The following is a 14926-nucleotide window of genomic DNA, read 5'->3' as shown; positions in this document are numbered from 1 at the left end:
GCCGCCAGGGGGCGACAGCGCCAAGGGGGGGGGGGGCCTGTCCGACCTTAACGGGAGCGGGGCCGGAGCATCCCCCGAGCATCCCCCGGGGCATCATCTGAGCATCCCCTGAGCATCTCCCCAGCATCCCCCGGGGCATCCCCCCGGAATCCCTCAGCATTCCCCGAGCATCCCCCGGGGCATCCTCTGAGCATCCCCAGGGATCCCCTCAGCATCCTCTGATCATCCCCCGGGGCATCATCTGAGCATCCCCCCAGCATCCACTGAGCACCCGCCGGGATCCCCCCACCATCCCCTGAGCATCCCCCGGGGCATCATCTGAGCATCCCCCCAGCATCCCCTGAGCATCCCCCGGGGCATCATCTGAGCATCCCCCCACCATCCCCTGAGCATCCCCCGGGGCATCATCTGAGCATCCCCCCAGCATCCACCGAGCATCCCCCAGCATCCCCGGGGTATCCCCCGCCGGGCTGCCCCTTCCCCACTCCGTGCGCTGCGGTGACCCCTGTGAGCTGCCGCCGGTAGCCCTGGGCAAGGGTCTGACTGTTCCTGACCTCTCTCTCCACGGCCTGGGCGGAGCAAGGGGAGCGGGGCCGCCTGCTGGTACCCGGGACTGGCTTTAACGTGAACATCCCACTTAGTCCACTAGGTGCTGTACGAACCTAGCGGAAGAATTTGCTCCCTCCTGTTACCCTCAGTAATTCTGTGACATGGTGTAAATCAAAAGCGTTTGTGTTTGAACCCTGCAGTATCGCAGTAGGTAGTGCCTGAAGATTTTGAAGAGCTCAGACTTTCCCAGTTCCTGCAAGGAATTTAAGTATCATCAGCTGTGAAGATGAAACGAGGGGTAAGTGACACCCAGAGGCACAGTCAGGGGAATGGCTACGGGCTGACTGGCCAAATGACCACACAGCTTCACTGCTGGGTTTGGGTTTGTTTTGTTTTCCAAGTGCAAAGCCTTACTCTGGTCCAGGAGTTTTTGTTCAGGCTCAAAATGTCGTGTCATGCTTCTGACAAAGCAGAGGAACTCTGCACTCGGGTCCTTGGGTTTATGGGGCTCGATGTAGTAGATGAGAGAAACTCCCTTTCCCTCTAGGGACACTTCCTGCCTTAAATTGTCCTTCTGCTGGGAAATATTGAACCCCAAACCACTGTCACCATCAAACCCTACAGGTGGTTGGAGAGAGCACGATTCTCTGGGCAGTGTCTGCCCCGTGCTTGGGGCAGCACAATGACATTTCTGTTCCTCTCACGCTTTGTTTTTTTTCCCCATCACAGAATGTGTGGCTCCTCTGGCCACCTAAGGAACACCAGGCACTTGGGAGTGGCCCTGGAAGCCTGGAAAGCCACAGCATTCCTTGAGCTCAGCCTTGCCCCGGGAAGTCTCGGTGAGGACAGCCCTCATGCTCCTCAGCAGCAGCATCTGGACCCTGTGGCCGGGCCAAAACTGTTTCTCCTGAAGTGAAAACCTGTATCCAGCTGGACGCCGGCAGGAACCCTCACTGCTGCGACCTGCTGGGGCTTGACTGCGCTTCCCTGAAAGCTGGGAGAGCTCTGGGCTCTCTCCAGTGCGAATGAATAAGGAGAGGAGACGATGGCGAAGAGCGGCCGGGTCGCGGCATCTCCTCCAGCACCAGCTCATCCCCAGGCCCGGGCAGCAGCCCCATGTGCCCCTCCCGGGCCGGGGGGGGCCGTGCCGGGCTCTGGCCGCCAATGGGGCGGGCGGCAGGAGCCGAGCCCCCGGCGGGGCGGACCGGACCCGCCCCCGCGCTGCGGGAGCCGCGCGGCCACCGCGGACCGGACCGGTAAGGGGGTGCGGGGGGTCCCCGCTCCCCGGGAGCCGGGGTGAGGGCGGCCTGGGGGCGGAGAGGTTGTTCTTCCTCCCCCCCGGGGGTGAAGCGAGCTGCCGGGCCAGGCTCTGGCTCCCCAGCCCCGCGGTGCTGCGGGGGCTGCAGTCGTGGCAGGCTGAGCTCAGGCGCGCTGGTCCTTGGCCGGGGGGAAGCGCCAGGGATCTGTTTGTCTCTCGAGGGATCTGCTACACGTGGCGGTGTCTGACCTGTTACAGCACGTTATGGTTGTCCTGAAAGGCTTGGAGAGTCCAGGTCCTGCACGGACACTGGATGGAATCCACAGCCCTTGGAGGTGTTTTGTTCGTGTTGTGTAGTCACCAGAGGACAGTTGTAACCCTGGGCTGAGTTCCCAGCTCCTGCTTGTTGGCTGACCTTGGGCAAATTACTCTTTCTCTGTGTGCTCAGACTGCACATCTGCTGGTTTCATGCAGCAGTCGAGTGCTCATAGGGATTTGCAAAACTATGGGAACAGAAACGCAAAGTGAAGCTTGAAAAATACACTGACCTTGTCTTGCAGTGTGCTTCACTGAGGCCAGAGTCAGGTCTCCATTTTCTTGCAGTGGCTTCTCTGGGGTGACAGCCCTGTTGACGTGCATTTTGCAGAAATGCCTTGGATTGACAAGGCACTGACATCTGTAACAGGCATCTACAAAGCCTGTAGTAATGGAGCATCCCACCAGATTGCATCTTTCCCCTTAGCACTGCTCTGCAAGGGAGGACATTCCTGTTGCCCCCACTTAGATGGGAAACCAGAACATGCCAGGAACTGTCCCAAGGCTGCCCAGGAAATCTGCAGCAGAGCAGGAAACCCATCTCAGGTCCTCAGTCCCAAGCCAGCAGCTTAACCACCTTCCTGTCCTCCGGCTGTGCTTTTCTTGGTGTGAATTTTGCAAGATGTGAACTGAATGAGCTGAGTGCATAGTTTAATTCAGTTGTCCTGGGGGCATACTGAAGGGATGGAGACTTCCTGAGCTGCTGGGCTAGGAGACCTTGTTGGAAAATCAGGTTTTAAGATTTTCTGGAAGAGGTAAACAGAAGTGTAGCCAGAAGGGGAAGGCTTTTCTAGCTTCTGAAGCCTGTGGAAAGGGGAGATGAGAGTCAGAGAAGGAAAGATGAGAAAGAGATCATAAAATTGGTGTGGAGGAAGGAGTGGAAGGGGTGTTGTGATGAAAACTTGAAGCCTGAAAGTTGAGACCAGCCCAGACACCTTTGTTACCTCACGTGGTCTCAGCAGAAATCTCCTGGGAGACCAGCCACCCTCTGGAGACTGCACAAGGCCTAACCTGGAGACACCGTGATCTTCCTCCCTTGTTTTGGAGCCTGGTGTTTGTGTCCTCAGGGGCCCTGTGAGCTGACCCCAGACAGTCTGTCTGCAAGGCTTTCTTGGAGGTGTGACTGAGCTTGGCCAGACCTGCCTGAACTGGCTTTAAACTCACTTGTTCAGACACCTATAGCCAGTGTAACCACACAGCCTGACTGCTGGTGAACTCTCCCCAGCTGTGGTGCTTGCACAGAGCCCCAGGCAGTTTGGCAGCAGGCACCTCATGGTCTTGGTATCTGTTCCCAAAGTAGAGTGAATCCAGCCACGATTGGTCTGTGTCAGGTTGTGGCTCTTACCAACATTTGCAGTGTGGAGAAACCAGCACCCACTCCTGGACCTCAGTTAACTCCTAGTTGTGAGCCACAGGTCATCCTCTCTGCCACCCAGCAGCACATACCTGCCCTCCGGCGCAGGTGGGAGAGGGATGAAGTGTCTCGTTCTGTATAAACCTTAATAAACTCCCCAGAGAAGTTTTCTTCTGGGTGGAATGTAGCTCTTTGCAGCCTGTTTGTGTCTTGCATAGGAAAATGGTTAGTGTGTGTTTTTTTGAGCAACAGACTCTTTAAAAACAAAGGCCACTGACTAGTTTTGATGTTTTCTTTCTAATGCACAGCCTGTTTTATTCAAAGGTTGAGGTTTTCTTGTTTGTTTTTTAATTTGGAAATAACCTTGGTGGTGTTCCTTTACAGATGAACAAAGACTTCAGGAGCCCCAGCTGAGCTCTTGCAGAGGCTTCTGACCCAGCTCAGCCAAGAGCTTTGTGTGGGTAAAGGACATGAGTCAACAAATGGTCTCTGTGAGTTGCCAGGAGCTGCTGCCCTCCTTGACCAGCTCTTTGCTGCTGGAGAGTGTTGCCAGTGCCCTGCAACACAGCATGTCACCATCCCTTCTGCAGGGACATGGCACTGAGAAGGTGTCCAGCTCCCCAGAAGGCTCTGGCCATCTCCTTGCAGACAGCACCAGCCACCTTGAAGCCACCTCACTCCCCCTGCCCAGTGCTAAGGGGGAAGACACAAAACCCCAAGAGACTGTCTGTGAGGCTCACCTCAAGCTGCCTGACTTCTGCAGCAGCCTCTCCCAGGACTTCATTCCCACCCTGGAGGAGATTGAGGAGTTCCTAAGGGAGAAAGCTGAATTCCTCAAAGATGAAGCAAGTGATCTTGACCCGGCTGGAGGGAAGGTGAGGATCAAATCTGAGATCAGCTTAGGTAGCTGTGGGAGACAGCCTGTCTCCAGCGTGGCTCAAGAAGAAGAGGTCTCAAATGCTGCCCAGCCTGGAGGGACAGCTGGTGGTGGTGACCAGGCAGTGGCTGCTGGAAGCATTCCTGTTGTCCTCCAAATCCAGCCTCTCCAGATGGACAGTGGCAGCCTGCTTGTGCAGAGTGCTGCCTGTGGTGCCAGCATGGCCCAGCTGGTTATCAGCTTGCAGGGCCAAAACTTGTCCCTCCTCCCTCAGGTCCAGCCCCCTGTGACCATCACGGACCAAAAGTACATCAGAATTGCCCCCCTGCCAGTCACCATGAGGCCAGGGGCTGTACAGGAGATGGAGGTGACCCCCAGGTGTCAGAAATCCCTCCCTTCCCTCCTCCGTGTCCATCAGTGCTCCCACCCAGGCTGTGGCAAGATGTACACCAAGAGCTCCCACCTGAAGGCTCATTCCCGGCGGCACACGGGGGAGAAGCCCTATCCCTGTGCCTGGCCCAACTGTGGCTGGAGGTAAGTGGGAGCCAGGGGGCTCTAGGACAGTGGGTGTCCCTGCCAAAGGGCTCCTGCTGCTTGCCAGGAGAGCTCCTGGCTTGTGAAAACCCAGAATGAAATCACTACGTTTTCTTTCCCGAGGGAATTGCAGGTGGGAGCTGGGAGAGGGGCTGGAGGAGTGAAGTTTGTTCAGCGCTTTGGGTAGTTTTCACTCAGTTCAAAAGTGCTGAAAACCTGCAGGTGGGGAGAGGTAGGGGACACTTTCTCCAAAACACCCCAGGTCCCCCTTGAACTCGATGCCCAAACACCCTTTTTTCCAAGTGCTGATGTAATTTTGCAGGCTTTCTCTGTTCTACCTCAGGACAATTTCTGCAGTTGGGCTACAAAAACGGCTTTTTCCATTCATATTTGTCCCTGGAAACAGGAGTCTCACGGCTTCCTCACGAGCCAGTGCCTAGTCCTGTGTTTTTTCAGCAACCCTTTGCTTTCTCACTGTTTGCCTGCCCTGGCTGCTTGCATCCCTAGACACCTGTGGGCCTGGAGCACATCTCCATGTTGCCTTTGCTTTTGTTTCCTCTGCAGATGATGGTGGTTGTTGCTTGCTTTCATCTGTATTCCCTAAATTAACCTTGCTTTTTAATCTCGCTGCACTTCTCTGATTATTTTTCTGCTGGGGTGTTCTCTTCCTGGCACCATGTGCCTGTCCTGGGGGCAGGATGCTCAGTGCAGCCCTTGGCAAGAAGGGCTGATAGCAGCACTTCTCATCAGCAGATCTCAAAGCTCATCAGAAGGAAAACTGGTGCTGGCAGCACTGAGCTTTCCTGGGGTCTGAGGCAATGCTTTGGCACACACTCCCTGCCTTGTTTCCTGGAATGGTAGGTTGTGGCTTCTGTCTCAGGGTGGTGAAAACCTCTGGAAGGTGTGAGACTAGGTGTGAATTGTAGGACATGCTGCTGTCCCTTTGCCATCAGCAGTTGTTCCTCCATGTCACCTGTAGCCATAGTACATACCTGTAGGCACTGACTCCTTTTCCAGTATCAACCAGTACTGCTAAACCCTCCTGCACCTGATGCTCAGGGCCTGGGGTGTGTTTGCTTTTCCTCCCTTGTGCTCAGTATTTAAACCAGCTCACAGGCAGCCTCTCTCTCCCCAGCTCCCACCCAGCCCAGGATGACAGTGAAAACTTGCTGCCATTCTGAGAAAGATGGGCTAGGGTTTCCTCTCTCAGGAAAAACAAGCCCTCTCCTAACAGTGATGCTCTTCTGGGCTGGATGTGGGAGTTACAGCAAAACTTTTCCACCCAGGCTCCCGAGCAGAGTCCTTTAGTCACTGCCAGCCTGGGCTGATGCCCCAAAAAGCAGGTTCCCTGAGCATCTGGCCTTGGGGCTGTCAGCCCCCAAAAGGTTTCAGTGTCTCAAACAAAGCAAACACTTGGACAGTGTCCTTAAGAGCAGTAGAAAGAATTGAAGACCTCAGTGGCTAAATAAATTATTTTCCTCTTTCCTATCTGTGGGAAACTGTTCTTTTCTTCCCCTTTAACCCCTTGGAGGGGTTTGGTCTTTTCCATGTCTCCAGCAGGAGCCTGGGGAACCTGTGCCTCGCTGGTGGATTGGATGGAGCAGAGCAGAAGTGACCTGTCTAGGGTCACCTGTGGCAGAGACAGACCCCAGCCTGCCACATGCCAGGGTCCTCATGTCCCCTGTCCTGTCTGGCAGTGAGGGCTGGATCCAGCACTTCCTTCCCCTGCAGGTTTTCCCGCTCGGATGAGCTCTCCCGGCACCGGCGCTCCCACTCTGGTCACAAGCCATACCAGTGTGTCACCTGCCTGAAGAAGTTTGCCCGCAGTGACCACTTAGCCAAGCATGTGAAGACCCACCAGGGCCAGCCCAGCAGCCCAGGGACACTGCAGGGCAGAAGCTGACTCCTGACCAAGCTGCTCATCCTCGCCAGGCTGAGCCCAGGAGGCCCCTGAAGCCAGGCAAGCAGTGCAAAAACCACTGCACTAATGAAGAAGAGTAACGAGGAATAAATTCTAGGAGATGCAGTGTTGTATCTCTATTGAAGGATGACCTTCACAGCCTGTCTCTGGTGCTACTGACCCTCTCTTAAATATATGTGATGGAAACTTAAGTGGAGTCAAGGTGAGCGTGTAGGGCAGTGGGGCTGGGGTGGGGGACAGGTTTACAAGCCCCCTTTGCACGGCTCCTGGGTGTCACCTCAGCTGCAGTGTGACAGCCAAGACCTGGCTTACACCTCTCCATCCCCACCACCTGCTGTCTCCTGGGCTGCTGCAGCTGGGAGTCCCACCAGCATCCCAAGGCTCTGGGTCAGCAGCATTTTGGAGGCAGCCAGAGAGGATTTGCTCTGGCTGGACTCGCTCAGGGCAGGTGGCATCCAGGCATCCCTGAGTGGTTTGGGGTGCTTGGGGGGGGCAGCAGGCAGATGTTGGGGATGGCTTTTCCAGTGGGGAGGGTGGCTGTGTTGTCCCTGCCTCTGCTCTCCTGTGTTGGTGGTTTTTCCCCCTGCCTGGCACTGGGTGGCTGGTGTCCTTGGGCAGGACGTTGTGGCAGATGCATCTGTTCAGCTCACCCAGTGGGGCTTGTTGGGAGGGGATCAGGAGCAATGGAAGCAGCACCAACAAAGTCCTTTTTTCCACGCTGGGATGAAAGAACCAGGGTCTGGGGAGACACTGAGGTGTGTGGAGCCACAGAAAGGCTGAAGGCACCAGCCAGGGGCGCGGGGCAGCCCACAGGTCTCTGACATCCTTCTTGTATTTGACTGCTGGTTAATTAAAAGGCCAACTCCTTGCTGCTGTGCCAGCTTCCCCAGCTTTTGCAAACACCTGGGAGGGAATTGTTTGCTTGTGCAAACAAAGAATAAGCGTCAGGAGTTGGAGCCAGGCAGTGTGCCCTTCTGCTGCTGCCCCAGTGCTCTTCCAGGGTAGGACTTCACGTGCTTGTCTGAGGGTGCCCTTGAGCTGGCTTTTGTAAGGAGTGTTGGGTTGTACCCAAAAGAAGGAGAGGGAAATGAGCTGAACTCTTTGCCCTGCCCTGTGGAGGGCATTTTTGTACAGCAAAGAGGTTATTCTCTGGTCCCTGCAGCCCTGTTTGAGTGATGACTCTGTGGAAGGAAAAAGCCAGACTTGGAGAGATGGATCTGGTGTCCTGTACTAAGGGGTTGGTACAAGCATCTCTGGAGGAGACACAAAACTTCTGTGTGAGAAACAGAAGCTTGTAAAGGAGTTGCAAAACCTACCCTAGTGACAGTGTCGTGTGGCTGGAGATGTGGTTGGTGGCTGCTCCTTCCTCAGAGCAGTGATGGGAGCTCTTCCAGCTTTGTTGAGAAGCTGGTGTGACTTCAGGGAAACAGGGAGCAAGGGAGCTGAAAGACCTTAATATATTCCTAGCCTAGAATATTTGGGGATGCTTATGCTGCTCCTGAAGGAGCTGCTGAGGAGGTTGGAGACAGATGGGGCAGGGCACTTTCCACTGCTGAGCTTCTCTGGTGCACTCAGGGTCCCCAGGATGAAAGTGTTGCTCCTGCTGTTGTCCCAGTGCTGCAGGGCCACAGTCCAGCCCAGGACCTGGTGCTGCAGGTTGCTGTACAAGCACCAAACAGAAGGGTCCACTCCCCTCCTTGCCTTCAGCCCCTACAAACAGCAAAAGTTTTCCTAAACTGGAAACCTCCTTGTGCAGAAATGGTGATCCCACCAAGGAGAAACTACAGCTGGCTGGGGGGCTGGACTCTTCGCTGTACAAACCAGCAGGCCAGCAGCTGAAGGAAGGCTGGCTGGCCAGCTTCCAGCCCCAGCATAGCAGGGAACTGACTTGGGGCTCAACCCAGCTGCAGAACCACGGATCTGCTGGGAGGTTTCCAGCGAGCTGGCGTGCCTGGGTTGCGTGTTTCTTGGAGAGCACCTGCACTGCTTGCTTTCCTAATCCCCAGGCAGGAGAGCAGGGTTTACAACACAAATAGCTGGAGCCACGCTGCTTGACTTCAGATCCAAGCTTTCCCCAAAGGTCTGGGAGGGCTGGTTGCTTAAACTCCTTCATCCTTAGCTCACAAGTTGGGTAGGTGTGGAGAGGCTGGAGGGAAAGTAGCTGCCTGCAGCAGGGTTTGTTTCCTGTGGGTGCCAGTGGAAGTGTGTCAGACCTGTGAGCCTCACTCTTGGGAGAGAGCTCTCCCCTCTGGGGAAGGGATGGAGGGAGGAAGGCAGGCAGCTTTTGCAACAAATAGCTGGAGATCTCGGCCTGCCTTGGGGAGCAAGCAGTGTTCCCACCTCTGCCCTGGCCAAGCCTGACCAGCTGCCAGCAAGAAACAGCGCCCGGGCGCGTGTGATGCTGAACCTTTCATGCTGAGCCAGGTATGGGAGAGCCTATTTTGGGTTGCCTTTTGTTTTAGTGGATTTTGGCCTGACTTTGAATTTACTTCATACCCTCTTTGCTCGAGGGCTCTCTTGGGAGGCCGTGAGCCAACGTGACTCATGCCCGTCTCGTGCTTTCATCTGTCCCCCTTTGCTCTTCTCCCTCACTCCAGACATTCACAGCACTCCCAGTTTTGGACCTGCCCCATCCTGCCTCCCTCTGCCCTCAGCCGAAGGCAACTGGGGAGGTTGCATGTTTCCAGACTGTGGAGCAAGAAGAGCTGGAGCCTCATTGTGAGTCCAAGGCCCTTCTCTGTTCTCCAGGAGTTGATCTGCTGAGCAGCTCCTGCAGAATCCACACTGGTCCCAGGGTGGATCTGCCATGGAAGGCAGGGCTGGCAGTGCTGACTGGCATCTCACCTGGTTTGTTTTGCCATTCCTCTTCAACAAACCACAAAGGGAGGGGAGAGATTTTTATAAAATAAAACACCCCAGATATGCATCTCTTGTGCAATGAGTGTTAGAGTCTCACCTGCTTCCCTCTGGGGGTTTGGGATGGATGGCTTAAAAGGCTCTGTAATTACCTGTCCTTTGCTCCAGTGAGGATTTTATTCCACAGCAGAAATGTTCGTTGTGGAGGAACAGATGAGATCTGTGGCATCAGGAGGGAGGAGGACCCTTCTGTCCTCCCACAGACAAAACCTCACTGGAGCCGCAAAGAAGTGACACAAACTGCCCTGGTGTCACCAGGGCTGCTGGGTTGTAACCCCAGCTCCACCTCAGATGCTGCTGTTCAGTGAGCAGGGCCGTGTGCCTGCCAGGAGGAGTGGGGATGGGAGGAACTGGTTGCCTTGTGCTCGAAGTGAAAAGGCTGTCAGGTTGCTAAGCAGTGCTTCTGAAGAAATGAAATGCAAGCAGACAGGAGTTGTAGCAGGGCAGGACGTGGGAGAGCAGGAGGAGAAATGCAGGCAAGGTTTCTATATTTGCAGCCGTGGCTCTGGAGAGCTGTGCTGAGCCCTCCAGCCCCTGCAGCTCTGACAGCTCCAGCTCCAGCCCACGGGCACCTCGTGCTGGCTGCTCATCCTCAGGGATGAGGGAAGGGCCAGTGCAAACCCACAGTTTGCTTAGGGTCCCTTTGGAGATAGATCTCTGAGATGGATAATTAGGTTTTTATTTTTTTTTTTTTTCCCCTCAGTAAGAGCAGAACTGAAGTTTTATCAACCCTTCTCCCTTCCAGAGTCCAGTCTTTCTTGGGGCAAATGCAATTCTTGGCATAGTTTCTCTTGTTCCTGGTGCAGAAGCTGGCTTGGGGCAGGGGACAGCCTGGAGTTTCCTCAGAAGAAAAGGCTTTTGTGGGCACAGGCTGGAGAACAGGCAGAGATTTGTAGGAGCAAAGAGGGATCAGTTGAGTCTTTCTCAGCCAGGCACCAGCTGGGCCAGATCCTGGCCCTGAGGAACAAAAGCTCAGAGCTGGTAATGGGAAGCAGGTGGAGAAGATTTGTAGCCCCTCAGCAAGGCCTTAACCCTTGGGTGGCTCAGCTGCTTTTTTTGAGCCTGAAGCTGGAAGAAAAAGGGACAGGAGCCCCTTGTTGGTTTCCATGAGCCCCAGGATTGGGTTCAAGCTCTCCCAGAGCCAAGGCTACACACAAAACACCATGTGTCCTTGCAAAGAAGGGGGAGATGTCATGGCCTTGTGCTGCAGCTCCCACCTGATGCTCTGCTCACCTCTCCCCTCTGTCAGTCCCTGGGAGCAGAGGGGTTAAGGGCACAGGGAAACTTAATGAAGAGCTGAATTAACACAGCTGGCTGGATTGACCTGCCATGCTGGGTGACTTGCTGCTTCATCACCAGCTTTCTGAGCAGGCACAGGTCCCCTGGCAGGGAGGCATAAGAAGGGGAGAACATTTCTGGGTAGGAATAAGGTGAATGAGCAACTGGCTTTTGTTGCCACTTGCTCTTTGGGGCCTGGAGATTCCAGCCCCAGGCTGAGGGTTTGTTTTCAGCATGGACTTCAGCCAGGCTGTTGGCAGGGATGCACCTTTCCTAGGAGTGGGTCTCCAGTGCTGTGCAGGTAACAACCTTTCCTTTCTGGGGTTTTGTTGGGGCTGCCTGGTTGGGGAGGGTTCCTGGCTGATGTGATCAGTTCCCTGGCTGGAGCCCCCCAGGAGAAGATGGGGGCGATGGTGCCTGCTCAGCTGTGCTGACTCTTGCTGTTTGATCCAGGAACTAGAACAGAAAGGGCTTATCCTTCCTTGTTTTCCTGGAAATTCCACCCAGATAAAACCTTTTATTTTTGCTTGGAAAGTACATGAGGAGGGAGAGGTGGGGGGATCAGGTATCCCCAGATATCCCCAGATCTGTGCTCACTTTTGGAGACTTGGCTTTTCTCTGTGAATTCCACCAGATTCCCCCCAACTGCAGTTTCACAGCTCCCTGCTCAGAGAGCTGAGCATGCTGCAGTCTGCTTCTCACCTCTTCTATTTCAGACCTCGGGTGGTTTGCACAAACAAGAGGCTCTGAAATGAAATCCTGGGTGTCATTTAAATGGTCACTGTGGGTCCTGATCTCACCCTGTTGTTAACCAGCTGTGAAGGTGCTGCTGGGCCAGGAGAGGAACCAGGGAGGTTTTTGCAAGTTGTATCCAGGAATTTTATTCAGGATGTGGGAACTTCACAAGGAAAATTGTGCTTTTAGTAGGAGAAGGGCTGTGGAGATAACAGGGTGGAAACTAGTTTGGCAATGTTGTGCAATAACCAGAGATCCTCTGCTGCACAGCTCTAGGGCTTAGTTTTCAAAAGCACCTGAAACCACCTCTGAGCCTGTTGAGTCCGTGGAGAATAGCCCTCCTGGAAAAAAACCCAACAAAACTAAACCAACAAACCAGCCCTTCTCCTGCTGGATCTGGTTCCTTGGTGTGTAGTGAAGCTCTCGTGTAACTGGGTAAATCTGCTTTTTCCTTGGCTGAGCTACAGTGGAGCTGTGAATGTCACCAGCTGCTGTGTAACCTTGTGTTGTGTGTCCTGCTCAGCAAAGGGTTGAGCTGGAGCACTGACTGCAGCAGTGAACCCCCCTGCCTGGCTGCCTGCAGGCAAGACTCACCTTTGCCCCAGGCAATTGTCTCCTGGGGAGTAGAGCTCCTGGATTAGCCATCCCGTCCTGCAGCAGGATGCTGAGCTTCTCCTCTCTCTGGTGTCTGCCTCACACTTTGCCTGACCCCCAGGCAGGGACTCCTGCATTTTCAGACTCTGAAACAGTGAGGGTCTGAGACCAGCACAGATCTGTGGCTGTTTAGAGAGCAAACACCAGAGCAGAAGCAGAGCTGATCTCTGGGAAGGAACCCCTGAGAACTGGGTGCAAAAAGGCTCCATCAGGTCTGAGAAATATCCCATCACTGGCAGCTTGGGTGTGAAGGAGAACACTGGGGTGGGAATGGAGTGATGTCTCCATCCCCTTCAAGGTGGTCCCTTTAGCCACCAGGCAGCTGGTCTTTGTGGACCCCTCTGTGCCCTGCAATACTCCCTGGGCACCCTGCAGCATCCTGGGGAGCTCTGTGAAGTGATGACTTCCCACATGAGCAAGAGCCACCACATCCTGGCACGGTGGGGGTGGCAGAGCCAGGGCTTTGCTGTGGGTTGTGATCATGGTGTGAAGCTGCTGGGGACCAAGTGACAGCAGATTTCCTGCTGTAAAACCTGATGGTTGATGACTAGCACCATCTAGGCCTTGCAGGCAAACTAGCACTCGTGCCCACTTGGTAGAGCTTCCTTAGGGTGTCACTTAATGACTTTGTCCTTGCCTCAGAACACCCTGTTTCTAGGTGCTGCCACCTGATCAGCCTTCAATCCCAACTAAAACGTGTGCCTCTGACTTCCTTCTCCTGCTGCCTCTTTCAAAGGTTTTTTGCACGTGAGCTGCTTTTTGAAAGGGCTTTGCTGATGAGCTTTTCCCAAGCCCTGCCTCGTTGCCTGCTTGATTTTTGTTCCCTTCCTTTGTCTGTCCTGTATTTTTTCCCTTGTGATGGTGTCTAAGATAGGAACAAGCCCACGTTGGATTGCAAACCCACGGCAGGGGAAGCAGAACAAAGTGAGAGTTGCACAAAGTAGGAAATTTATGATCCATCTGAAAAAGACCCTTTGTTGGTCAGGGGAGTTGGGCCCAGCTGATGCAGCTGTAGCTGAAGCCCTTCAGGTCCCTTGGATGCTGGAATAGAGTTGGTTTTTGTGCTGTTCCTCTTCCATGGCAACCTCCAGTGCCTTTTTGGGCTCACCTCTTGTTTCCTGAGCACTGAGGAAATACAGAACTTTGGGATCTGTTGGTAATTTTTTGCTGGTGGCAAGTGGAAACAAAGCCAGGGCAGAACCTGGAGTTGTGGTGGAGATGGAGCTGTTTGCCTTGCAAAACATGTTCAGACCCCACTTGAGCCTGGGACGTGTGTGGAAACACCAAGTTAGGGTGATCACTTATCTGGTGAAATGTTCCTTTTTCTTTTTGGAGCTGTCTCTTTCTCCCTGTCTGCAAGTGATGGTCGGTGCCAAATGGGGAGAAGGGACTCAGAGAAGTGGTGAGGTGAGTGCTGGTCCTGTAGGTTGTCCATGGAGAAACCAGCTGGTGTCAGGAGTGCTCCCCGAGTTGTGCAATCCCAGGGGCTGGTCCTTTCCCAGAGAAATGGCTTTAGCTCTGTTTGAGGTCCACACATGCAGATGTTGGCAAACCTCCCGTGTGTGACTCTACAGGAAGAGTCTGAGAGAGCACAGGGCTCTGCTTTGTTTTCCTCTTTGTCGCTTGATTCACTGGGGGAGAAGGAATCCAAGCAAGAGGTTAGGATGGAGCACAGCAGAAGGGGAAAAGAGGGGTGGGTGCAGGGAAATGCATGACCAGAGGCTGCTGGTGGTTGTTAGCAAGGCTGGCTCACCTGTGGAGTTGGATTTGAGTCTTCAGAAGGCCAGGCAGAGGTGAGGAGCCCTGGGAAAGGGCCTCCTGAGCTCCAGACCTCTCTGCCTGGGTCAGTGCATTCCTGGTTTGGGCATTCCCAAGGGAAAAGCAGTACTGATAACCTGAAATGTTCTGTGGAAATAATGACTGGTCATTTCCAAGGGGAAAAAAAGAAAAAAAAAACACACCAGGACATGTTTTCATTTCAAAGGGGCTTTAATTTGAAAGCTGAAGAAACTGACTATGGGTTTGTGTGGTGGATTTCCTTGTCCCTTTTTCTTCCTCTCCTGCCCAATCCCTGTCACACTTCTGTTTTATTTTTCTTTCTAATTGAGAGTGGAGGTGGGAAAAAAAGAAAACCATTCATTTTATTTTAAACCGTGGTGGTTAATTCCTGTAAGTAAATCAATAATGGTCAACTTGGCTGACAACTTCCCCTCTCCCCAGGAGAGAAAGCACGTTTTGGGTGAAAAGCCTGCACTTCTTCCCTGTAGTCAGAAGACATCTCAGTTCCTGAAACTTCCTTACTTTCTCTGCTTTCATTTCCCTTCTGATCCCCTGTGTAAGTGCTGATAAAGGGTTATTTAAAGGTATTGTTGAAATGCAACGTTGTGCTCCCAACTTTACAAGCCTTTGGCTTCATTTTGGCTCTATGAAATGGGTGAAGCAGGTGACCTGGGAATGACATGGAATTTGTCTTTAGAGAAGCAGCATTAATGGCAGCTGGAGCTGCTGAGGCTTCTCTAGAACCTTGGAGGGGGA

General features: G+C 53.9%; 1 protein-coding gene across 3 annotated transcripts; it reads left to right on the top strand.

Moving 5' to 3' along the window:
- The first annotated feature begins 1747 nt into the window (after nt 1-1747).
- Nucleotides 1748-6999, top strand: LOC127393699 (Krueppel-like factor 15). Of its 3 annotated transcripts, none has more exons than XM_051639038.1 (4): nt 1748-1805; nt 3861-3967; nt 4067-4887; nt 6619-6999. In XM_051639038.1, the coding sequence occupies exons 2-4, from the start codon at nt 3947-3949 to the stop codon at nt 6788-6790; spliced, it is 1014 nt and encodes a 337-aa protein (XP_051494998.1). In that variant the 5' UTR covers nt 1748-1805; nt 3861-3946; the 3' UTR covers nt 6791-6999. The 3 variants fall into 3 exon arrangements, with proteins under 3 accessions (XP_051494998.1, XP_051494999.1, XP_051494997.1); XM_051639039.1 differs by having other exon boundaries at nt 3861-4351; nt 4628-4887; XM_051639037.1 differs by having other exon boundaries at nt 3861-4887.
- The last annotated feature ends 7927 nt before the right edge of the window (nt 7000-14926 follow it).

The sequence above is a fragment of the Apus apus genome, chromosome 23 (assembly GCF_020740795.1).
Source record: "Apus apus isolate bApuApu2 chromosome 23, bApuApu2.pri.cur, whole genome shotgun sequence".
In the NCBI taxonomy this organism is placed as follows: domain Eukaryota; kingdom Metazoa; phylum Chordata; class Aves; order Apodiformes; family Apodidae; genus Apus; species Apus apus.
The sequence above is the reverse complement of the archived record's forward strand: the minus strand, read 5'-3'. Positions and strand labels throughout refer to the sequence as shown.